The following is a 26,375-nucleotide window of genomic DNA, read 5'->3' as shown; positions in this document are numbered from 1 at the left end:
CCTCTGATTGGCACAAGCAATGTTTACACCAAATAGGGGAGCAGGTGCCAAAAGGTCTGGCTTCGCCCCCAAAAGGTGAGGTAATGCATATTGTTGTAGAATGCGTTCAACACTGAATGACAAAGGAAGAGGCCAGGGCAATACCGGTATGGCAAGTTCTACAGGATGCAGACAGAAACCCATTTTAACACCTAGGATTTGTGTTCAGCTGTGACTAACAACTTCTCCTGGAGGGGCTTTTTTTGTAGACAGAGGTGTGTGTGTGTGTGTCTCTCTCTCTCTCTCTCTCTCTCTCTCTCTCTTTATCCCTCTCTGAGGTCAGGGTTGTACCATACACCAATCCTGTTTCTTCTGCTTCCCTGCTCTTCTTTAGAGTCTTTCAATAAATAGCAGCATCCAAAGTGGGGCCTGAGGAGCAGATTTACTAGGAGGTGTCTGTCGTCACAGAAGCCCAGTCAGGAAGGACTACCGCTCCTGGCATACAATGCTTCCTCTTGATCTGAGGAGCCTTGAGCAGGGGAGAAAACAGACTAGAGGAAAAGAGCTGGCTCTGGAGAGCTGGTGGGTGCCCAGACTGAAGGCAAATTCTATCCCAGTGGGTGGAGGGAGGGATGCATTGTCCCAGCTCAGCAGGTTAACAACTCCTGTGGCTGACATGGTGCCTCTCAGTAAATGGGGCCTGACCCTGTAATTCCCCAGCTCAGCGAACTCTGGTTAACATTGGTGTAATGCATGCACCCTCTGGGCTGACAGCCGTGAGGATGCATTTCCTAGTGGTTAAAGCAAGAAGCTGGATGTGAGGAGACATGGCTTGCACCCATCTGCCGCTAGCTCCGTGTAACTGTTGTCCAGTTGCCGCCCTTCTCCACGCCTCAGTTTCCCCATGTGTAAAAGGAGGAGAATGTTTTGCTAACAGAGTCAGGCATGAGGCTTAATTAATGCTTTGAGATTCTTGGCTGTAGAAAAGCCCCTCCCAGAGCAGTCAGCATCTCTTCCATGGCTGCTGAACCAGGGTCAGAATTTAGGGAGACACCCAGCGTGGTGCCACTGGGCAGCACAGGCTGGGGGCTAGAGAGAACCACAGGGTCTAGCGTGTTCATTTCTGGTGAGCTCCCTGATGAAAAATCTGAATAACTGATATCTTTTTATGCCTCTATTTAATTCTATCTCTCTCTCTTTATCCCTTTCAAGGATTGTGGAGACAGGAAGAGAGGGTTTTGGTTGGTTTGTTTCTTCTCCCTCTTCTCCTTAATGGAAAGTTATGCAAAGCCCAGCACCTTCCTCTGGCTGCTCAGCTGGAATCCTCCAAAGGACTGAGCAAAGGACCTTATAAAAACCATCCCACGCTAGGAATCTCCTGTGCTTGGACACCTGCTGTGAGATGGATTCTGGAGCAGATCATAGCTGCTGATGGGAAAGTGACGGAGAAGGAAACCATGCTGCGTCCCCTTGGAAAGTCTGCAGCCAGACTTGACGCTGCATTTTCCTTGGCTCTCTGAGAAGCTACTCCCACGCTCCCTCCTTGGTAAGTCTTCAAGGTGGAGCCGGGCTGCAGAGCCAGGGAGGCGAAGGGGGCTCAGTGCCTCATGGCTGTCTAGGCTGCGTGTTGGGGCTGGGTTTTGGTGTGTCGTTGGCGATGCCTGGGAAGAGCCTGGGATCTTTTTGCATGGAGCAGCTCTCCTTCTGCCTACTTCTGAGTGCTTGCAGCTGCTGGTGGAACCCGGCCGGCTCAGCTAAACCAAAGGGCCAGGCGCATCCACACATGAACTCCATCCGCCTCGATGGGGATATCACCCTGGGAGGCCTCTTCCCTGTGCACGGCCGGGGCGCCGAGGGCAAGGCCTGTGGTGAGCTGAAGAAAGAGAAGGGCATTCACCGTCTGGAGGCCATGCTCTTCGCCCTGGATCGCATCAACAACGACCCCGACCTGCTCCCGAACATCACCCTGGGTGCTCGCATCCTGGACACCTGCTCCCGGGACACCCACGCCTTGGAGCAGTCACTGACCTTTGTCCAGGCCTTGATTGAGAAGGACAGCACTGAGGTGCGGTGCATTAATGGCGGGCCCCCCATCATCACCAAGCTGGAGCGTGTGGTGGGGGTAATTGGTGCCTCGGGCAGCTCCGTCTCCATCATGGTGGCCAACATTCTGCGCCTGTTCAAGGTAATGTCCCATGCTTGCCATCCCCTGTCCTGCCCCTGCGGGGAACCCCTCTCGCCTTCCCTCCACCCCCTTTGTGGCTGGGGAAAGGAACACATGGGGTGACTGATGGTTCAATCTCTGCTGTACCGGCTAAAATAACGCACCAGCGACTGTTAAGAGCAAAGTATTGGAGGCATATTAACAATAACAGAATGTACTAACTGCTCTCACCCAGGCAGGGGAGGGAAGCTAAGAGGGTGGGTAAGAGGGAGAGCAAACTCTTTGCAGGTGTCCAAAGAATCTCCTGTGTCTCCAGGGGATTCTGGTTCTGCCCTTCCCCACCCCAGCAGGAGCTCCAGGCACCAGCGCTCCAAGAGCTTGCCTAGGGCGGCAAGCCACAGGGGGTGCCCTGCCAGTCTCTGCCACGGCAGCAGTCAGGTAGCCTTCGGCGGCTTGCCTGCAGGAGGTCCACCGGTCCCACGGATTTGGTGGCAATTTGGTGGCAGGTACGCCAAATCCGCGGGACCGGCAGACCTCCCACAGGCGCGCTGCTGAAGGCAACCTGCCTGCCGTGCTTGGGACGGCAAAAAAGCTAGAGTTGCCCCTGCCCCACCCCGCACCCTGCAACGATGATGCCTTTAGTTAAAAGGCTCTCCCCTGCCCCTTCGTTCTCTCCTTCATGTGTCCCTGATTTTAATGCGGTTGGATGCTCTGCGGAGGGCACAGGGAGGGATTATTGTAGGGCTCTCTTTACAAATGAGAGAGGTATGCATGCTGCTGGTGTGAGTGGGTGGGGGAAGGGAACCGGAGGTTTGCCGTGTGAAAGGCATTCCTCACCCGCAGGAGGAGGGAGATCCCTGCTCCATGTGTGGGGTAATTTCCTTCACCTTGTGGGGGCGGCTTACCTGGTTCACGTTTCGTTGTCCGCTTTAGAGGCAGAAGGGATGACCTTGTGATGGAGATGTGAGGGCTCCTGGGTTCTATTTCCAGCTCCACCAGAGCTTGGGCAAGTCCTGTCACTTCTGAATAGCAAATTCCTTTGTCGGTAAAATAGGCACTAATGACACTTGAAGGCTGGCCTACTTGTTTGGGCACTAGCCTGGGCCTTGGGACACCAAGATTCAATGCCCAGCTCTCCCAGACTTCCTATGGGACTTTGAGCAAATCACTTAGTGTGTCTCTGCCTCAGTTCCCCATCCGTGCCATGGGGTTAATAGCATTGCTGGGCATCGCAGGTGAGGATAAATACAGTAAAGAGTCTGATATGCTGATTAGATGGGGGCCATACAAGTTACAGACATTTGCCTCTTCTACCATCTGGGGCAGTGGTGCTGGAACAGTTTGTATAGTGCAGGTGCTGAGAACCATGGAAACAAACGGTAAACCCTGTATATGATGAAAACCACATCAAGCCAGGGGGTGCTGGTGCACCCCTAGTTCCAGCACCCCTGGTTGGGGGTAGAGCTCCGAGCCTCTCCTTTCCAAAGCTCCTAGCATTTGAGCTACAGGCAAATCACAGGCGGTGGTACTGGGCCTGTGACACACAGATGATCAGTTTTGATTTCCTCCACTAGAGGGCAGTGACCACACACTCCAGGTTGCTAATAACCTCCGGGAACCAAAATTAACTCCCTGTTTGCAGAGCACAGTTCCCACTCCCTGATAGAAGGTGCTATATCAGGGCAAAATATTGTTACCTTGTGGTTCCCTGCTGATCTGGTCCTGTGGTCCCTTGCTCTCTACCCTGAATGAGTATCTGAATCCCACCTCTCCTGCCTGCTTGAGCAGGCTTGCAGCATCTCCTTTCTCTGAGGACAATTGACTGAGCAAAGCCCTGTTGGGTTATGGGTGGATGTACTAAGTGTCTTTTGTGTCCCTCTGGGTGAGCGCTCCCTAGTGCCTCGTGGCCTTGCGGCTTTGTTATCGAGACAACTGGTCTTGGGACACTTTGGGAGCCTAATCAGAGCTGGGTGTCTGGGAGGACACACTGCTGGTGGGTGTGAGAGAGAGGAGGAGACTGATGAAATGGATTTGGAAGGGCAGCTTCAAAGTAGAAACACCGCTCTGCTGCCCCGAGGGGTGATCTCCCAAGCTGAACAGCTGCAGGATGAGGGACCCCAGGGAAAGTCTGGACGCACCATAGGAAATGGAATTGGAGGCTCAGAGGACGACACTGATCAGTTCCCCACATTCCAGCAGGATTCCATGTGGTGCCAGTTCTGGGAGCAGCTGTGAAACTGAGGTCCTGACCTCTCAGGTTGTTAAAGGTCCCGTGGCAAGTTTTGGAAGAGTTATGGTTAAATTCCTAGTCATTTATAAATGCGGGATGATAGCACTTCCCCACCCCCGCAGGATGGTGAAGCACGGTATTATTGCTAGTGGAGATTCTCCTTTAGCTCAAATTGCAGGGGTGTGTGCTTTTAAGAGTGGAAGCTCAGGGGGGAGATCAGAGACCTACACAGGCTAATCAGAGACCTGTAGATTGCCACGTATTTGCAGGGGCAAAAAAAAAATGCAGGCCTGTTATTTACCAGGCTGCACGTGGCAACAGACTATATAGGTAAGAGATGCAAGGAGAGTATGGGTCACGAGGCAGACTGCAGACACACACACACACACAACTAAAATCAATCAATTTAAAATTTTATTGGGGATAGTTACAAGGGGTAAGAGAGCAGCTTATGATTAGCTAATAGAGTTAACAAAACCTAAAACACACAATGCCTAAAATATCTACTAACAATATTTACAAACAAAATGCAGCATTTAGTAGAACTGATACTTACAAATACAACACCCAACCATCAACGACCGGCAAACAGTAGAAGCTCTATTTGACTACACGTGTGAAGCATGAGAGAAGAGGCTTTCGACGGTGATCCAGGCGCGGTTTACGGCATACACTGGGAAGACCGGACAAAACTTTTCTCCTTCTTCTGCCTGCATGGAGGGCAAACCCTCACAAATACCCACTTGAACATCCAGAAGTGTGCATAGTGGACAGTACCGCAAAAACCTGGTGTGTTCGCGCTGATTGGCAACAGAGCAATGCTGTTAAACCCAATAGGGGAGCAGGTGCCAAAAAGTCTGGCTTGCCCTCAAAAAAGGTGAGGTAGCACATTGTTGTGCATGGTTAAACCCGAAGACAAGGAAGAGGCCAGGGCAAATCAGGTTCTGGGCCAAGTCTACGGATGCCAACAGAAACCCCATCTAACAAGACCCACAGGTTGCACGGCATAGTAACGGCTGAGTATTCTCCATGGGAAGCGGCCTGGGCAATTTTGATGTGCGACTGCACGGTGGCAGTGAGAAAAGTCGGTACTCTCCGATTGACCCCAACTTATGCTGTTAGCGGGCCAACATTGCAATATCTCTGCCCTGATCTGTATTCCACTTCTTCATTAGCAATTGCTGCGCCCTGGTTCATGTGCCTTCCTCGCATGCCTACAGGGGCAGGAACAATTGAGCACCCTTGACTCTGTGTGTGTGTTGTGGTGTGGGGTAAGGTGTAGTGTATGTGTGTGTGGTGTGTGGTGTGTGTGCTGAATGTGTGTTCGTCTGTGAGGTGTGTGTGTTGTTGCGCTGGGGTGTGTGTGTGGACAAGACATTTCCAAGGGCAACTCAGAGTACCGCAAGGGGGCTTGATTTACCAGGCTGTGCTTTTCCTCTCAGGGTCGGTAATGAGCTAGTGCCCCACGCTGCCAGAGATGCCTTCTTAAGGGTGACACATAAAATTGAGGTCCTGACCATGAGTTCTTCTAAAACAAAACAGCAGAAGCCAACAAACCCAGGGCGCTTTTCATAAAAGCAGGTCTGTTAGCCCCAGTGGCTAAATTCCAACCCAGGTAACCTTTTCAGAAGCTCAGAACTCATCTGGTGGAGACTGGTTCGCTAATATGAACAAATTGCACAACAGAAATCAATCTAGGAGTCACTTGCAGGAGTGTTGTCAGAGCGTTCTAATGGCCAGTTGGAGCTGTTCATCACTCAGCTCTTAGTCACGTATGGATTCCAGGGAGGTCATTGGCAGAGTTGTTTAATAAAATATTGTTCCACTGCGTTCTTATGGTGCCTGCTTGGCAGATGGAGGGACTGGGTAAAGTCTATACCCCCTTCTAGGAGAGAACAAGCGTGTCGGAAATGCTTCCAAAAGGCGAGATGTTTTTCTACTGAGGCTATGATGGCATTATGGGATTGGGTCTCCCTGTGATAGTTGTTGTACAAGTAAAGGACAGGCCGGTCCCAGCAGAACTTGCAGGGGAAATAAAGGAGGGCTGTAAAAGGTGGACATGGGGGAGAGAGAAAGAGAACCCATGGCTATGCAGACTGGCTGTATAGCTGCATTGTAATGCATGTGCAGAAAGGGGCAGACTGGAGGTTGCAAGGCCAGCCTAAATGCTGGCATTTCTAACTTGGAAGTGTTTGACTTTACAGCCTATGTAATTATTTGTATGACAGAAGCCCCTCGGGGTACGTCCGTGCTGCAGTTGGGGGTGTAATTGCAACATGGGTCGACATACATAGGCTAATGCTACCCACGCTAGCCTGGCTAAAAATAGTAGTGAGGCCACAGTGGCCCTGGCAGTACAAACTTTGCAGGGACCCTGCGTGCATACTCGCATCGCTATCCTGTACCAAAGCCCTTGCTGCTTTGTCTATGCTGCTGTGTTTTAGCCCTGCTAGCTGGGGTATGTCTACCTGAGGTGCAGTAGTGCCTCAGATTGCAATATAGACCTACTCGTAGAGAGCCCGATTATACACATAGTCCATTCCCCAAATTGCTCACCATCTGAATAGACAAGACAAGACAAGGGTGAGAGAGAGGAAGGATTATCATCATCCCCATTTTACAGATGGGGGAACTGAGACCCAGAGACGATGTGAGTTGACCAAAGTCACCTGGGCCGTCTGTGGCAGAGATAGGATTTGAATCCAGATCTCCTAAGTTTGAATGCAGAGCCTTAACCCCAAGATGATCCTTTTTTTCAGCTAACTGTGGGGACTATAAGTGCTGTGAAACCATTCTGCTTGGGCTCTGTTTTCTCTCACATTCTATGGTCTGATAAGCCCTTCCCATCTTTCATGGTTGCGATGGCATCAGTCAGATAAGTTCGAGACTCCCTCCACGCAGTTGTCATCTATAGACTGATGCACTCCACTCATCTGCCTGCAAACAGATGGCACACTGAGGCATTTTAATGTATATCATCATGACACCAGTTACTGCAGATGATTGGATAATGGGCTATGGATTACATACCCAAAGCTTGAGATCATATCTTCCCTTAATTCCTGAGGAGTGGAATGATTGCCATAGCTTGACATGTTTATCATTGGGAGATGAAGGCAGCTATCTGTTATGGAGTCATGGTAAGGACACCATTGTGAAGACTGCATCCGTGCTCCGGGGGATTCACGGTATCCTGTAGCTCCTGGGATTTGTAGTGTATGAGGATGTTGTGGGAAATGTACCCAAGACTTGAATAGTCACAGGATGGACTGATGCTTCTTGGCACCTCTGTGTTGCTGTTGTGGGCTAAAAGCTTGTGGCTCCACCCACAGGTGCCGCATGCCTTCGGGGAGTTGTATGAGTAAGGACAAAACAGCATTTTGGTTCTACTTTGGTCTAGCTTTGTCCCTCTGAAAGGCCAGGTATGGATTAGCTAATCGGTTCCTATGGATCAATACCCCCTGTTGAAAATTATTATTTACTTTAGATCTCTAAGTATCATGCCCTTCCAATGATAAACCTCGTAGAGGATTTTTAGCAGCGGATCTGACTGCCTTCTCTCACACCTGGTGTGTGTTATCGTATTGCCAGGCTTAGTATTTTACTCCTGGGGGAATTCTGCACCAAAAAAATAAACAATTCTGCACACAGTATTTTAAAATTCTGCATGTTTTATTTGTCAAAATAACACAATATAATCATGCCAGTTTTCAATAATTTTGGTCATTTGCAGACCAAAATAGATAAATAAATCCAAGAAATGTTTTTTGACAAACAGCTTCCTTACTGGGTATATTAATACATAACTCTGAGTAATTCATTTAAATTACAATACAGAAATGTATTTCCTGCACCTGTCAGAAGCAGTTCAAAGGCTTGGGGGAGTCAGGATAATGGAGGAGATGAGGGAGAGGTATGGAGTCTGGGAGTGAACCTGGAGAGTTTGTTGGGTATGGGTGGGAGAAGTATGGAACAGGATTTTTTTTTTTTTTTTTGGTTGGGGGAGATCATAAGGGAGTTGGGGAGCCTCCGGCATGCAGATGTTGGCTGACCCCAAGCCTCTCCCACTGAGTCAGGCACATCTGCCCCTGTCCCCATGTGGCACTGCAGCCCCCTCTCTCCCATTCAGCCCCTGGCTCAATGCAGTCACCCCACTATCTCCTGGGTCTGCACCCCAGTCTATCTCCCCACTACCCTTTCTGAATCCCAGTCTGTGACCCCTAGGTGCCCCACTCTGTCGTAACTTGGCTCCACGGGGTCAGGGTGCTGTGATGAATGCAGCAGGCTCTGGGCTGTTCTGGCCTCTGGCAGGTGAAAGGCAGAACTGCAGCACTTCTTGGCTCGGTGTATTTTCTGAGGAGGTGGTGAAAAACTCTGTGCCTGACATGAATTCTGTGCATTTGCAGTGGCACAGAATTCCCCCAGGAGTAGTATTTGTTAGCCATTCGGTCTAGCCATTTGTGTGGCTGGCCTGTTGGTTGGTGTATAGGATGTGGCTTTACCATAGGAACCTCTGGGTTCTATGCCTGGTTCCCCTGTGAAGCCTTTGTGTGACACTGAGCAGCCAAGTGGCTTTTCTGTGCCTCACTTTCCCCATATGTAAAATCAGGATCATGATGTAGCCTACCAGATAAAGAACTGGGCTGGGACCCAGGAGACTTGGGTTCTATTGCTAGTTCTGCCCCTGGCCTTCTATGTGACTTTGGGCAAATTTGTCATTTCTCTATGCCTCGGTTTCCCCATCTGTAAAATGGGGTAAGGATACTAGCTTCCTTTATAAAGCACTTTGAGATCTATGGATGAGAAGTGCTAGATAAGAACTAAGCCTTATTAGTATTATTTCTCTTGTCTTATTTAGATTGAAAAGTATTTCAGGGAAGGGTCTGTCTCTTACAAAGGTGGGGTGGACGGTCATGGTGTTCTGGAATCCTAGATGCCACCGTAAAACAAACAACAATGAAGAGTCTTGAAACTCTGATCCTTCTGGGTGAACAGGGCTGTCTCTACCGCACAAAGTTCTGGTCTGATTTTTGTCCCCACCTCCACGTAATCCGGGCCACGTCTATACGACGCGCCATTTCGGCGCGTTAAAATCGAAAGCTCTGGGTTCGATATATCGCGTCTCGTCTAGACGGGGATATATCGAACCCAGAGTGCGCTTACATCGATTCCGGAACTCCACCAAAACAAACGGAGTTCCGGATTCGACTTTGCGAGCCGCTCACATCGATTCGGCGCGGTGAAGACGGGTGAGTAACTCGATTTTAGATATTCGATTTCAGCTACGCTATTCCCGTAGCTGAAATTGCGTATCTAAAATTGAATTTCACGCGTCGTGTAGATGGGGCCAGTTGAATTCCAAGGACTCTTTAATTACTTTCTTTCTTGCTGAGCATTTATTTATATGCAGTAATGTCCCTGGGCTAGAAAGTGTGTTTGAACAAGAGCCCCCTTCGCAGCAACTGGCAGAAGCGCATAGATAAATAGAAATATAATGCAAATGCAGAAAAAGCTGTAGTGGAATATCTACAAGCAGAAAGCGTGGACCAAGAGCAAACTCTTCACCTGGAGTGCAGGTTCCCAGCATCTATTTCCTTTCCCAAAATCTTGGAACCCACTGCCTTCTCTCTAAGATGGGTTTTTGTCCCCCTCCTCTTCGTCCCTTCTCCCCGCAAGCTGCAATGAGTTTTGTGCTCTCCTGGGAGAGCTGGAGGCTGTTAGCTGAGACAGAAAAACAGATCGCTGATGGAGTTTGATTTTTTCCTGGGTCCCTTTTTAAAACGCGTTAATGTTCCAGGCGATGAGTGAGAGGGCTCTTCAATAATTAAAATAATATAAATTAGAGGGAACAGGAGAAAACTTAAAAGCTATTTGCTGAAACAAAAAGATTGAATGTGTTCGCTTCAGAGAGGAATGGGGAGGAAGGGGGAGAGGAGGCAAGAATGAGAGACAGGTGGAGGAGAGAGGAGAAATGTTCTTTAATTTTTATTATTTCAACCTCAGTCCATTTTTATTTTTATGCAAAGAGCCGTGTAAAAGGGTTGTGCGGCCTCCTTCCTGCCACTATCTAGGTTCAGTCTGTCACCATAGTCTCTGTCACCATAGTGTAATCTGAGCGCCTCACAATTTTTTACATATCTATCCTCACCACTGCCCTGAGGAGGGCAGGGCTATTACCCCATTGTACAAATGGGGAACTGAGGCACAGAGGCGGTAAGTGTCTTACCCAGGGTCTCACAGGGAGTCTGTGGCAGAGCAGGGAATTGAACCTAGGTCACTGTGTACCTTGGCTACACATTAATGGTTTAGTGGTGATACCAGTGTAAACCTCTGTGTGGACGCTTATTTTGATCTCAATGGATTTTTTTCTATTTAGCATCACCCCTTTCCCAAGCTGCATCTGCCACACCAAAGACAGGCACTTTGATGCTGGAATAAGTGTCCAAATGGGGGATTATACTGGTATAACGACACAAGTTTACATTTACATCCCAGACTACAACATTTTTTCTCATGTAGGCAAGGCCTGAGATGTGGCTTTGACAGACCTTGCAGGAATGAATCTATTGCTTTACCTATGGTAGAGGAACACAGGAATTGTCATACTGGACCTAGTCTAGTATCCCATCTCCAACAGTGCTAGCAAAAAGCTGCCTCAGGGAAAGGAGCAAGAGCCCCCTGGAGGAGCCAGAGGTGGGATAACCTGCTCCCAGGGGAAGTTCCTTCCTGACTCCCAGTAGCTGGAGCCTACCCTGTTAAGCTGGGTAACCTGCTAAAGTCTAATTGGTAGGTTTCGATTGCTCCCCAAACTCTTGGTGGCTTTTCATCTGTCACTGTTAGAAAGCTGGGTAGTCTCATGATCCATATAAACATCCAGTCTTTGTATGCTGGTAAGTTTTTAACCCCCCGTGTTATCTTGTGGCAATGAGTCCCACAGGTTGAGCATGCATCGTGTAGGGAAAATCTCTCTCAACTTTTCATCTGGTTTAAATTGGGTGCATAAGTAGCCTTTGTTCCCTCCTAGCATGATTGTGGAATAGCCCTTTCTCCCTGTCCATGCACACAATTTCCCCAATTGGTTAGCAACCATACTATATGCACTGGGGTATTCTTAGGGCTCAATATCAACTCAAACCCAGTCTCAGTATCCATCTCTGTCCTTTTAGTGGCAAAATAGAAAGTGGTCCTGGGTGCAGTAACACAACTAGTGTAAATGGTTTTCCTGCTGCTATCCCACATTGCCCTGGTTCACGACTGAGGGGGCTTGTGTGGTTTCCTTTCTGATCTTCATTGCACTGAAAAGAACTGGACACTTTCCAGTACAGTGTTGCATGCGACTGGCCCCTCTGTGGTGACCAGCTTCTATTGGCATTGGGCTGTGATCTGACCTAGAAAATAACCATTGTTAGTAGTCACTCTTCCTCTGGGACCAGGGTTGCATCAAAGAAATCTGGTCCCTTGCAAAGTCATGGGCTCCAGTCCATGGAGAAACCCAGATTCCACTTGTGTGAAGTCGTCGTCTTCTGCCTGTCCCAAACTCCTACACCATGCAGGGTGTGTGTGTCTGCGTGCGCGAGCGTATGTTTTGAATCTGTATAGTATTGGGCCTTGCAGTGCATGAATGTATCCCAGTGTGCCTCTTATGGCTGTCTAAAACGGGGCTGTAGTCTTGGCATATGAGGAGGAACAGGCACGTGACTTACAGGAAGCCAGAGGTAAGGCTTCCTGCTTCTTAGGCAGGGGCAGCAGTCACAAGAGGCCCAAGAATAAGGGAAACCCTGGGTGTTTCATGTATTCATGGGAAATAACATGGAAGGACTCCATGCTTGTAAAATGAAACTGTCTCTTTGTTAAGCGAACTGTTTACGGAGATGCTGCAGCTGCAACAAGCATTCTAGCCATGTGCACACAGACTGACTTCCCCTGAAACCTTCTCCAAACACATCCCCCCTGCAACCCTGTACTTCTCTCTCCAAATTCTGTGCAGAATTGATACACTATGGGTAGGGGTTGGGGGATCTCTCCATAATAGTCAGCAAGGGCTATAATAGAGGGAGGATGTGTCCTCTCCCCTTCCAGCTGGGAAACCCTTGGGTGTTTAGTCTCTGGTATCTGAGTTTATTTGGCATCTTGTTAGCTGATGATAAAGGGACCCCCAAGCCAGGGCTGGTGCAAGGATATTTTATGCCCTAGGTGAAACTTACACCTTGCGCCCCCCTCCACCTCCCCTCTCCCTGGAGCATCACTTATTATAAACTTTCAAAAATGAATACTGCATAATGTGGCATTGTTCATTAGAATTAACACAAGGGGATCAGAGGAGATGATCACAATGGTCCCTTCTGGCCAGGGGGAACCTGTGAGCAAGGAGGAGGCTGAGAATGCCCTCAACTCGCAGGGTGTCTAAATGTTCCCAAGCTCTGAGTACTTCGCCCCCTGGGGGGGACCTAGGTGCAAGGAGGGCAGAGCTGGGCTCTCCCAGGGAGCAGGTGAGGATCTCCCTGGAGGTCAGGGCCAGCTTCCCATATTGGCACAATGCCACTGGGTGGGGGGAGGGTTCATTGTTTGGAAGTGGCACCTGTGCCAGCCCTTTCCCCTCCATTGTGCTGCGGGGTTTAGTTTCACTTTCTCTCACCCCAGGAGGCGGCTGCACCAGGCCCCAGGTGCAGTGTGTTGGAGGGCGAAGCCCACCTGAGCTCAGGACCACATCCTGCCTCCCCCAATGGCTCCGTCCCTTGGCCACGCTGGTCGCCGTGCCCGGCCGGCTGTCTCCTCCTTGCTCTGCTGCAGGCTCCCACTGACCGTCCTGTGTGGCGCCCCTCGCTGCGGGGATGGGTATGTTATGGAGGCCTTGCTCTCTGCCCTGCCCTGTTTAGCTGACTCCCATGACGCTGGACACTGCTTTTTGGCGCCCCCAAAGCTTGGTGCCCTAGGCGGCCGCCTAGTTCACCTAGTGGTTACACCGGCCCTGCCCCAAGCACCGGGACTTGATGTGCCTTGAAGTTGGCTCTTTTATCTTTGCTCCTGGCTGTTTGAAGTTGCATACCAGCGTACACTTAAAATGTAGGGGTTTGCAGTGGGGGAGGGAATATAGGGAGCAGGCAAGCCTCCATGTATCTAGAGTCAATGGGACAGAACTAGGGTCCTCCCATGAGGATCAGATTGCGTGACTGAGGCCTGAGCAGAAAACTAACATTTCTGGGTGGTGAAATGATGCTGAATTTTATGGGAAGTCTTGCCTTAGAATTTCCATATGATTCTAACCACCTTCCCCTCCCCCCTGATCTTGGAGCCTGGGGGATTTTTAATGGTCAGACCACGCAAAGGTCGGACAAGTGTCCCTTGTGCTGGAGAGCATCCTGCAGAGACTCATAGACTCATAGGTCAGAAGGGACCAATATGATCATCTAGTCTGACCTCCTGCACAAGGCAGGCCACAAAACCCTACCCATACACATTTATAACAACCCCTAACCCATGACTGAGTTATTGAAATCCTCAAAATTGTGATTTGAAGACCTCAAGCTGCAGAGAATCCACCAGCAAGCGACCCATGCCCCACGCTGCAGAGGAAGGCGAAAAACCTCCAGGGCCTCTGCCAATCCGCCCTGGAGGAAAATTCCTTCCCGACCCCAAATATGGCGATCAGCTAAACCCTGAGCATGTGGGCAAGACTCACCAGCCAGCACCCAAGAAAGAATTCTCTGCAGTAACTCAGTTCCCATCCCATCCAACATCCCCTCACAGACCATTGAGCAGACTTATCTGTTGATAATCCAAGATCAATTGCCCAAATTAAACTATCCCATCATAACATCCCCTCCATATACTTATCAAGCTTAGTCTTAAAGCCAGATAAGTCTTTTGCCCCCACTACTTCCCTCGGAAGGCTGTTCCAGAACTTCACTCCCCTAATGGTTAGAAACCTTCATCTAATTTCAAGTCTAAACTTCCTAATATCCAGTTTGTACCCATTCGTCCTTGTGCCTACATTAGTACTAAACTAGAGAGTTGCTGGTAAGGAGCCCTGTGGGCTGGTGCTTAAATCTGCTCAATCAGTCAGGATGTGTGGGCAGCTCATGGCGGTGAAGGAGTTTTTTATGCAGAAGCAAGAATTTTGTCTAAGAAGACATTGACTGAAAATAAAACAGAAAAGGAAACGTGAGGGAGGGAAAGAGAGAGAGAAGAGCCAAGCTTCTAAATGGAACCGTAAAACCAACAAACTAATCCTAATTATTGTACAGCTAAAAGCGAGATCTTACAGAGGCAACTTCCTCCTTTTGTTCCAGGGAGAGTCTTTTGTGGTGGCTTAATTAAAAACAAGTGCTTGGGTTTTGTTTGCGGTGGAATCTGAACACTCCGATTTGTGCTGGCATGTTGGTTCCTAGCCGGACCTGGCAGTCCTTGGGAAAAGTTGGCTATGGAGGAGCTGGGTGGATTACGCTTGGTGGAATGGGTGTGTGGGAAGAGAAGAGGAGAGGACAGGATGGAAGCTAGCACTGGAGAGACCGGATAATTAAGAAAATGATGATGAGGGCAGAGAGAAGAGGGGAAGTGAAGTAGATGGAAGGGTGGCAGAGAATGACTAGGCGAGAGGTGGTGGTTGACTGAAATGATGGGGTGGTGGGAGACCCTGTTGTATAGACTGCAGAGAAAAGCTTGGCTAGCAGAGCAAGGCTCCTGTCCTGCAAACTGCTCCATGTGTGCTAAGAGCGGGTGTGAAGCCATTCTGTAGGTTTTATCAGGCCTGCAAAATCCAGCATCTACAAGACACGTTCTTAAGCACCACCTTCTCCATTAACCAACTACTTATATGTGTACAGACACTGAGCACTCTGATAACACCATGGGGATGGGATCCTATGACCAAGGGCTTCGGTGGTGCTTGGTGTAGGTGCAGTCCCAGTGCCTGGAAGCCTATCCCATTAGCCAGTTCCTCTCCTGGAATGCAAGGGTACTACTGGTTTATCTTTAAACATGCACTTTGCTGGCTCAGGATCCCCAAGAGACTGAGCAGGATGTCAGCTGTTCCTTCCCAGCATCCGACTTGATCATAGCCAGCAAGGGTGGGATGAGGAACAGAGCTCCCCACCTGAACTAATTTCAAACCCTTGCTGAATTCTCCCCTTCTCTGACAGCCAGTCCTCCCACCCCTCATGGCTGACGGACGTGTGGTAGCTTAGCTTGGATATGCTCGCTAAGCAAGCAGGCCTCTTGTTTTGTATGCACGGTACCTAAGGAGTCTTTATTGATCTCTGAAATTTGGCTGCAGCACCAGGTTTCCTCGAGGCCTGGAAGGCAATCCCTGGGTGACCCATTAAGTGAGGTTTGCATTCCGGGAAAGGAGGAGTGCATGTGAGTGACAGGTGGGACTCAGCATTGAGTCTAGGCATTGTTTGTTTGGCTGCCGGGCATATACCACACCAAATGTGGTTGCTGCTGCAGCTGAATTTCATCAGAATTAAATTGTTTGTGAATTACACTTGCTGCTGCTTTCGGGGCTGAGTCAAAGCTGTTGGACATAATTGCGGCGAGGCCCAAGATGGGCTTTCTCCATAAGGGCCCCCTGTCATAGCTTCCTACTCAGATTAGAACCTTAGCGTTCATAAACTGAGAAGCTAGCATGAAACTCCCCAAGCTCAATTACCAGCTTGGCTTTTATCTCGCTGCCACCAGACAGGAATTACAGCGCCTGCCTCGCTCTGGTCCCCCAGACTGTCCCTGGAGGGACCCCAAGACTCAGAAGCCCTGAGTCTCACACCAAAGGGAAACCAACCCCCTCCCCTTGTCTCCTCTTTATTTCATCCCCAGCTCCCCCTTCCTGGGTTATCCTGGGCGATACTGTACTTAACTCCTTGAATGCAAGACAGAGAGGGCAATTTACCTTCCCCCCGAGGCTATGCATTCAAACCTAGTCAAGCTAACACAAAGAGATTTTCCCCCTCCCTTCGTTCCTAGCCATAACCAGAGAAAAACCTCAAGCAGGGTTTAAAAAGAATGAAAAAGACATAACCATATAAACTCTGCATCAAGATGATCATACAGGGCTATTGCTTATAAGAAAATAGGAATAAACAGTCTGATTCAAAAGATATCCAATTTAAACATTCCAGCAAGATACACACATGTAAATACAAAATACAATATAAACCTATTGCTTTTCCTTTTGTACTCACACCTTGGTAACAGAAGGGTAGAAAGAAGCTTGGAGATAGAAAGAAAACCTCTTCTCTCATAGCCGAGAGAAAACAAACAGACAGAACAAAAACAAACACCCCCAGAAGTTCCCTCCCTCACTTTGAAAAATCCGGTTTCCTGATTGGTCCTCTGGTCAGGTGTTTGGTTCCCCTTGTTAACCCTTTACAGGTAAAAGAAACATTAACCCGTAGCTATCTATTTATGACACCCCCTCTGAGGCAGGCTGAGGAGGGTAAGTGCCCCCACACAAGGCTGTAACAGGAGCAGGTTCTTTGCACTCCGAGTATGCCCATGGCATGGCTATGGCTGGCCAAGGTCAGCTACAGGGCTATAAAATTACTGTGTAGATGTTCAGGCTCGGGCTGGAACCCAGGCTCTGGGACCCCGTGAGGGCGGTTGGTTTGAGGGCTGGATCCTGAGCCCAAACGTCTCCATTACAATTTTTAGCTCCGCAGCTTGAGCCCTGGGAGCTTGAGTCAGCTGACTCATGATCTGAGTTTTGGTGCCATGAGGGTTTTGTTGCAATGCAGATGTACCCTGAAAGGATGGGCTCTGAGCTCATCTATCCGACTCTCTCTCGAATGCTGGCTTTCTATCCAAGCCATTGCAAACACAAATGAGTCAAATCTCCCAGCCCCCTTCCTTGAGGGGCCGGTTAGTGTCAATATCCCCATTGCACAGATGGGGACCCCAGGATAGATTCTCTGTCAAAGGGCCTTCAGTCCTTAATCGCTGACTTCACTGGGACTCCTCTAATGAGCACAGGGCTGTTGGTGACTTGCACCAAATCACGCAAAGAGGCTGTGGTGGAGGGGAACAGACACAGGAGTCCTGCTCCCCAGGCCTGTGCTTACAAGGTCATAATTTCTCTGTGCCCCTGACAATCTCTGAAGCAAAGAAGTCAGGAAGGCATCTGTCTCCGGGAGGCCAGGAGTGGATACACTCAGTCAGGTGCATTGTGGCAGCGGATAACCATCTTCTCAAGGAGCAGGTACAGGCTGCCACTGGAGGCAGGATCCCAGGTTTGATGGAACTTATGTCCCTGATGCTCCCTCTGTTATAGCTGGGGATGGGGAAGCCGGTTGGGGTAAAATAATGGGTCTGGCTGCGAGAGTTTAATTCTCTTCCCCATCACTTCCTGCTCTGCACTGCCTGGGCTAACTTAACTCGTAGCAAGAAAGCACCAGTAAGAGCCTCCAATTGGGAGATCTCTGTCCCAGTTCTGTCTGCCTGAGCAGACAGTTCGGATCCAACTTAGGGGTGCTTCTGTTGAGAGCATTATACCTCACCCATCACAGCATCGCTGAGGGTAATGTCTACGCAGCAATTGGAGATGTGTGCTTGCAGCCTGTGTATGCATAATCCAGCTAGCTTGAATTGACCTATCTCGGGTACCAGAACAGTGATGCTTCAGCACAGACTACCTGCCCAAGTAATTACCCAGTGGCCCAGAACTAGGAGAGCTCACACTGAAGCCTGCCATGGCGTCACTGCTCGCGATACGTTAGCTAGCTAGACAAAGCTGACCTAGCTTTCATGCGAGGTGCAGTCACTGCAGGGGAGACATACCCTGAGTGCTGCCCGGTACTGTTCCCATTGCACGTGGATCCGATCTCTCTCTGTAGTAGTGTGCTCTGTTAGAACACTTCCTCTTGGTCTTATCACTTGGTCTCAAAAGGCCACTCTTGTTCCTTGAACCCTGTTCCAGTCAGTCGGTGTTGAACTTACTTGACACAGACATGTCTGCCAAACTCATCACCAGGGTGGCTGTGGGCCCTTATGAAAGGCCATCTTTAGAAAGTGCTCAGCCCACTTGGCAGTCATTTTATGGGGGTTGGCGACAAGGAGAAGGGGCCAGTCCTTCTCCCAAATGAGTTTTGCCCCAAACCATGCCTGGTCTTGACCTGTTGTGGGGTATTTGACACTCTCTTGTGTGTCCAGATGTCGTCTTCTAAGCGTGCTGCCCTGGAAACCAAACGGAAGAGCCTATGGATTCCAGGCAGAATTGCCCCTTTGATTCAGGGCTGGATGAGTGTGCGCACGCCTGCTACAGCCCTTTTGATTTGAAGGAAAGCACCTGTCCCCTGCAGCCAGCAAAGCTTGCTTTCCTTTGCATCAGATGCGGCTGCATTCACTTCTGAGGAGCTGGATGACATTGGCATTTTAATGCATGGCCTTGTTGTCTTTCATCTCCTTATTCCTTTGCAAACTCCTTTGATGGCAGAGCTAGCACCCTCTGGAGGTTACTCCAGTCACGTTTTTCCTTTAGGCCCATCCGTCCTGCTGTATGTTGTTTCACTCTGTGGAAATACAACTCCCAGCCCACCCCTGCTCTTGCATCAAAACTGTGAGTGTTTGCTCCTTCCCTGCAACCAGGACCAAAGAACAGAGATGGCCCTATATGGCAATGTCCTTGTTTCAAAATCAGTCACTGCTCTGTTCTTCTTTCCTTGGGTCAGATCCCAATTCAGCTGTTACTCAAGATTTACTATATTCTAGCACAAGCAAAATTTCTGCTGAAGCCAGTAGGAGCTTGAATGAGTAAGGCTGAAGTAGAATCTCCTTGAAGGATATCAGGATTTTGGCCCTTTGTTTGTATAATTCCCTACTTCAAAAGGGTTTCCCTATTTCTGCTCAGTGAGGAGGGCAGATAGCTTGAGTTCCAAATCTGCTTCGAAATCACGTACAATAAAAATGAGCCCCTTTGGGGCCTGATTCAGATTTCACTCCATTGACTTCACCTACCCCTGATTTACATCAATGGTTATGCTGGTCAACGTTTCACTGGAAAAAAAATTAATGGAAAAATAGCTTGGTCATCAAAATGGAAAATCCCCCTGGAAATGGCCGATTCAGCTCATATTTTTGGGTGGTTTTAGTTGAAAAAGCAAAGCCTGAAACACTTAAGGTTTTGGGCAGCTGAAAATTTGTGGCTGAAACCACTGGAATTTGGAACTGGCTAGTACTAGACGCATGGCTGTCTTTCACGGCCGCAGCCTGAAACACAAACCTTGCGTTTTGCTCTTGCTAGAGGAAGGAACCCCTCCATGCTTACAGTAAACACACATGGGGTAGTTCTATTTAGTGCTCTGTGCAATCGACAGTGCAAAAGTGGCTGTTAAAATTTACAGAACTTACCATCAGCAGCTTCTCCCTTCTTCCCATACCCCAACCACCTATGCACCTTCATTAAAATACACCACTGACACAAGTTCTGTAGTCCTCACACAAGCAGAACTCCCTTTGACATCCATGTATGTGTATATTAGAGATGGGGCCCCAGACAACTGCCCGCATCCAAACCACACCCCGTGTGAAGTCCGGAGCTGAGAAGGAGCCCAGAGAAATGTGCCAGACACTGGGCCTGGGAGCAGAATTGTTTCGAAATGGGGAATTCGATGCCATGTGCACTGCAAAGGCCCAATCTTGCAATGCATCACGTGCCTCCCAATGCCTGTATCGATGACAGCTGCGACTGAAGGTGCTCCGCATGTTGCAGGATTGGGACCCTGCTTGGCCCAGTAAGGAAGGGCAATGAGAATGGGAAGCTGAAAAGGAAGAGGCCTCTCTGTTCTTGGGGCCAGATCCTTTGCTGGTGTTAATTGGCCTTGCTGAATTAAATGGAACAGAGGCTAGTGCTGATTTATACTTGCTGGGGATGTGACCCCTGTGTTTTACAGGATTAAACCTCCACTGTTCTGGTTACATTTTGTTATCCCCCGCCACCCTCTCCTGCTCCTTCTGCCAATGGCGCGCATCCGAGCTCTCTCCTGTATCAGATCCATGCACCGCCTGATCAGCCTTCACCAAAGCAGTTAACAGGGGCGGTGGGACCCACCCTAAAATGCACCTGCCGCCAACTCAACTTTCCTGAGAGTGACTGATTCTCCGACACAAGCAGCAGGAGACACTGAGAGCTTTTAGGAAACATTTGGGCTGCTAATGATGCTGAGCAGCAGCCTGATCTATTAGGCGGTGGAATGGTCTCCTAAGGGAGGGCCTTTTATAGTCAGCCTGGAGACCAGACGACGGGGAATGATCCTGCACTCACGAGGAGAGAGTTCTTTCCCACTGCTAATGTCTGTGGCTAATTCGGCAGCCTTCATTCATGCTGAACAGTGCTTACTTGCCCTGAGCTTAATGGCTCTCCTTGCATGAGTCGTGGTGGGGTTGGGGCTGGTTCTGTACTGGTCCCAGGGTCCATTAGTGCAGCCTTGAGGCTGCTCTAAAGTACTCTAGCTGGTAATGTCTCGTAAGGGGTTGTGCGCGGGCTGGGGAATGTTGGAGCACAGTTATCTCTGGTCATGCCCCTTTGCACTCCTCCTCTGTGCCTGCTGTGCACCATGACGGAAGAGGATAGGGTCTGGCTCCTGTGCAAGCTGGTGTGCCCCCCCCAACTCTTTCATTGGATAAAATCCTTGTCTGTGGAGGTGTCTCCAAGTTATGGCCCATGTTTTGCCACTGAAGCAGTGCAAAGGGGCTGTATCGAGGTAGAGGACCCAGCCCACAGTGAAAAAGGGATGGAGAGTCGGGCAGGATTTGTGAAGATGGCAGAACAGCAGCCGGTAATTACTGAGTGTAAGATGTATCCAGGGGGCTTGGATGGGATGCTGTGAGGGCAATGAGAACGTTAAAACACTCCATCATGACACCTACAGAAAGCTTGACTTTGGTTTGGCTGCTAGTGTGTAGAGACCACTGCCTCGCGTGTTGCCCACTACTGTCTCCTTGTACTCCCTTGCCTCCCTGTATCCATCTATGGTCTGTTGTCTCAGATTGGTAGCTTTTTGTAGCAAGAGCTGTGTGTTTGCACTGCACCTAGCACAGAGGGGCCCTGGTGCATGACTGGAGCTCCTAGACTCTTCTGCAATACAAATCATAAATAAGAAGCATACAGCCACAGCCTGAAGAACAGAGGAATCCAAGTGGAAACAGGGACATGAAAAATTAAATAAATCCTCTCCTCTAATGAATACGACCTGTCAAAGGATAAGGCCTGTGAGTCCATTCGACCCCTTCCTTTTCAGCGTGTTTCCTGGTTAGAGTCCGGCGTTGAAGCTTAGCAGCTGGCCAGGGGATTTTATAGGAAGTTGGAAGTGTTGGGAAATGCTAAGTGGCTTATAAGTACTTTGATTATTTTAAATGGCTTAAGTACCTTTCTGAGATGGTCGCCAGGCAGCTGGGTAAGCAACACAGACACAAAATCAATGACAAAGTAGAACAAACTCATTTCAAGAAAACAGATTCCCTTTCCTTCTCCCACCCTCCGATGTTCTGTGATTTGGGAATTCTCAGTCAGACGGGAGGGGTTCCCAGAGCCAGCGTTTATCAGCCGATTCTTGAGCTGTGTTGGGAATTTGCCTCCTTCCCATCAGTGCCAGGAACGGGGATAAATTGCACAGGTGCAAATGGCAGCTTTGTCTGTCTGAGTGTGGGGTTTGCATTGGTGCAGCTATGAAAACCCAGAAGGAAGAGAGATGCCATAGCAAGCTAATCTAGTAACAGCACCAAGGAATTTCCCTTATGGATGTTCGATCCAGATCCTCCTCTGAGCCATCTTTGCACTTCCCTGATCCTGGATCATCTATGAGCCAAGCTACTTTCCTGATAAAACTTTCCCTAGTGATGATTCAAACAACTGGGGATTGCTGTAATACAAGGAAACCTGAAACTCACCCTATTTCCCAGGGCCAGGCCTCTTGAATAGCCCACAAGGAGAGGGTAGGGAGGTAGGAACCGCTACACCAGCTCTAGACCACGGGGAGGTCTCTCTAGCACTGCAAAGAGTGTTGGCTTTGCAGCTGCTTTTCCCCAGTGGTGCTGCAGGAAGCAGCCCAAGTGCATAGGAGAATCCAGGTCTTTGGTTTCCAATTGCTGTTTTTAAATATTTGGGGGTGCATTTTAGATCTTACCAGAATGGGAGACTCAGTCAAGCTCGGTGCAGGCTGTTTTTACACAGCTCTGTCAGTGCACCTCCTTTATGAGCTACAGTTTCACCCGTGTTTCAGTTCTGAGCCCTCTCCCCTGCCTGTCAGCTTCACTGTTCCAGTCCCAGGTCCCCTCACACTTCGCTAATGCAGCTGGCTCATGAAAGCCAAACATTTCTGCTGTCCCAGAGGCTCAAGAGCTCTTCTGATGAATTACATTCCTAATCTGTAGCCCTCCCAGTTCTGCTAGTCCGGGGGCCCATAGCTTTGCCGTGGGTGTTTGTATTACCATAGAGGGTAGGAACCTGAGTCGTGGACCTGGATCCTGCTGTGCTAGGTTCTGTACCAACCCAGATGAGAGAGAGACTCCCTGCCATTGTTCATCATTCATAAACCATGAGCCCAGGGCTCCCCTAGCACTCTGCTAATTCAGAGCTGCCTAACTAGTAAGTCAGTCTTGCCTTTTACTTAAATGCTTCCCACCTGTCCTCTGCATTGTCACTAGCTCCAGCTTGCAGGAGCAAACACTATTTCTACGCATCCTGCCAGCACTTTCAATATTTGATGAGCAGTTTTTAGCTGCTGTTCGGAGTGTGTTTTGTCATTTTGTTTCTATATGAATAAATAAAGTGCCCTTCATTAGATGCTATGGACTAATTAAAGCTGTACATCAGCAGAACAACTTACAGATGTGGAGCCTCTTCTGCATGCTGGTTTGATCAGGCCTGGTGGTTTGGTATGCAAGAAAACCTCATAGGATGAGAGCCCTCGCAGTCTCCCATCTCAGCGGTTGCTTGCTCACTATCACTTCCCCAATGCACGCTCCCCCTCCAGCCAGCTCTCACTGTCGTCCATGCTCATCTCCCTTATCAAAAACACCTCCTTCCCCCAAGTCTTCTTGCTTGACACCCTCAAATGCCCCACCACACCACACTATCCCAATCCTGACAGTGACGCTATCAAACAAGGAAATTCCCGTGCCGAAAACATCCTTAGCGGAGGGTTCGGGTTGCATGTGTGCCCTTCCACCACACGGGAAAAATGTAGGAAGTCACAGGCTAAGGCAATTTTAACTGACCATCCTGCTCGAAACCCCCCTGCAGTGCCGCGTCTCACTAATGGATAGCTGCTGAGCGGGGTGGGGAGAAGAGCACTTTCTGAAACCGCTGTGATGAGACTGTATCACTTGTGTCAGGAGCAGTGCTGTGGTCTCTGGCTGCTACCGTTGGTTCGTGCAACTGGGGCAGGGGTACGATGCAGAGGGAGAGGCAGTGGTGGGAGTGCTGCTGTTTGCAAACAGGGCTGACATGGTCCGTAGCAGCACTGGGCTAAAAAGGCCAGATGGGGAGGAGGGGGCCACTGATCCTGCTTTAATGAAAGCACTGCTGCCTTTATGCCAGGCCTCTGTGTCCCAGCAGGGGTGAGGCCTCAGATGGGAACACACTAAGCTCCTTGTTGGTAGGATGAGCCATGCTCAGCCTGGGTCTCCTCAGCCAAAGCCAAGGAGAGGAAGGGTGATCTTGTAGGTCAGGCGCTAGACTCATACTAAGACGATCTAGGTTCTGCTCCCAGCTGTTTGCAATGTGGCCATGCTTAAGTCACTAAGCATATGTCTACACTGCAATAAGAGACCTGCAGCACAGCCATGGCTGGGGCATCTAGCTCCTATTTAAGTCAATGGGAATTAGGCACCTAACCTGCTTTGGGACTTAGGCACCTAGTGGGATTTTACCAAACTCTGCCTTTAGGCACCTAAATATCTTTGTCTCTCTGGCCATTAGACTCTGTGCTTCAGTCGTCCATCTGCAAAAGGGGGATAATGATTCCATCTTGTGTATTGCAACTGTGGGTACGTCTACACTGCACGATTATTTCGAATTAGCTTAAACCGATATTACAAAACAGATCTAATAAAATCAGTTTAGCGCGTCCACAGTGGGATCCCGAAATCGATTGTTTGCGTCCATGGTCCAAAGCTACCATCGATTTCAGGAGCGGTGCACTGTGGGTAGCTGTTCCTCAGCTATCCCATAGTTCCCACTTCCGTGTTGAGAGCACAGTGCCTGATGGGGCAGAAAACACTGCCCCGGGTGGTGCTGGGTACAGCCTCACCCCTCCCTTTGTGAAGGCAGCAGACAACCCTTTGGCGCCTTTTTCGCGGAGTGCATTGAGCAAACGCCATAGCACAGCAATCTTTCCCTTTTTTTTTTCACGTGGTGGTGGGGGGAAATAAACTGAGGAGCTGTTCCCTGAACCACGCCAGACACTGTGTTTGAACCTACAGACATTGGGAGCTCAGCCAAGAATGCAAATAATTTTCAGAGACTGCTGTGGACTGTGGGATAGCTGGAGTCCTCAGTACCCCCTCCCTCCCTTCATGAGCGTCCATTTGAGTCTCTGGCTTCCCGTTACGCTTGTCACGCAGCGCTGTGTATCCTGGAGTTTTTTATTCAAACGCTTTGGCATTTCGTGTTCTGTAACGGAGCTGGATACAACAGATTTGTCTCCCCATACAGCGATCAGACCTAGTATCTCCCGTACGGTCTATGCTGGAGCTCTTTTTCGATTTCAGACTGCATCGCCAGCCGTGCTGATCAGAGCTCCACGCTGGGCAAGCAGGAAATGTAATTCAAAAGTTCGCGGGGCTTTTCCTGTTTACCTGCCCGCTGCATCCGAGTTCAGATTGCTGTCCAGAGCGGTCAGTGCTGCACTCTGGGATGCCGCCCGGAGGCCAATAACGTCGATTTCCGTCCACATGAACCCTAATCCGAGTTATCACTATCGAATTTAGCGCTACTCCTCTCGTTTGGGAGGAGTTCCGAAATCGATTTAAGGAGCCGTTTAACTCGATATTAATGACGACGTCGTGTGAACGGATACAGCGTTAAATCGGTATATCGGCCATTAAACCGATTTAAAGTCGCAGTGTAGACCTGGCCTGTAAGTGGTTCGGAAAGGGGAATGCCTTATTGTGGATATGGACAGCACCTTGCACAACGGGACCCTGATCTCAGTTGGGGCCTCTGGGTGCTACAGTAATTGACATAACACAGTCCCCTCCCCCTTGTGCTTTTATGGCAGCAGGTGTGCAAGGGGTTTGGGACTGCTCCCTGTCGGGGGGGGGGGCGGGCCATGATGCCCAGTACTTGCCCTTGTGTACCTGTGCCCAGGTGTAACCTTCCCGGATACTTAGATGGGCACCCGGATACTTAGATGGGAGTGCATCTATTCTTTTGCTGCATGAGGTGGATCAAGGCCAAGGGATGTCGTCACTCTCTCAGTGTAGGTTTGTAGCTTTCCTCCTCTAATTTTTACCATTCAAGCTGTAATTTGCTGCTGTCTGCAAAAGGCAGGAAGGCAAGACCGATTTCTGTTTTCCGCTGGTGTCCACTGCTGTGGGTGTCGCCCAGCCCTGAACTGGAACAGTGCCGGTGGTTTCGAAGAACCCCACGCTTAGGAGGTGCTGTCCGCTGTTCTCAAATAGCTCGCGTGCCTGCCGCTGCCATGGCCACGAGGCACAGAGACAAGCAGGCAGGCTGTCAGCCGGACTGGAAAGGGGCACAGATCTCTTGATGTCCAGAATGCTCTGCGAGGGAAGAACGTGTCTTAGGAAAATATGTTAGACAAATAGACACTCCTGATGTTTTAATTGAAGCCTAGAGGGAGCTACTATCTTTAGCATGCTAACAATGTATGGAATAAATAATTCAGCTAATGGAGGATTTGCCGTCTGTCTGCATTCATGGAGGTGCACGCACCAACTTTTTTGCTGGAAGATTTTGTTCCTGGGTAGAAGGCTAGTCTGAGATGCAGCATGGCCCGGTGGCTAGGATGCTGGCCACAGATCCAGGAACCCTGCCTTCTGTCTCTGATTCGG

General features: G+C 49.5%; 1 protein-coding gene across 1 annotated transcript in view; it reads left to right on the top strand.

The window, feature by feature from the left end:
* The window catches only part of GRM4 (glutamate metabotropic receptor 4), a 223,019-nt gene that overhangs the window by 30,205 nt on the left and 166,439 nt on the right, over nucleotides 1-26,375 (top strand). The window contains exon 2 of the mRNA XM_032768742.2: nucleotides 1,192-2,164. Within this exon, the coding sequence (XP_032624633.1) occupies nucleotides 1,637-2,164 (528 nt within the window). The 5' untranslated portion in view covers nucleotides 1,192-1,636. The remainder of the gene's footprint in view (nucleotides 1-1,191; nucleotides 2,165-26,375) is intronic.

This window comes from Chelonoidis abingdonii, chromosome 4 (assembly GCF_003597395.2).
Source record: "Chelonoidis abingdonii isolate Lonesome George chromosome 4, CheloAbing_2.0, whole genome shotgun sequence".
NCBI lineage: Eukaryota > Metazoa > Chordata > Testudines > Testudinidae > Chelonoidis > Chelonoidis abingdonii.
This window is presented reverse-complemented; position numbering and strand designations above follow the sequence as displayed.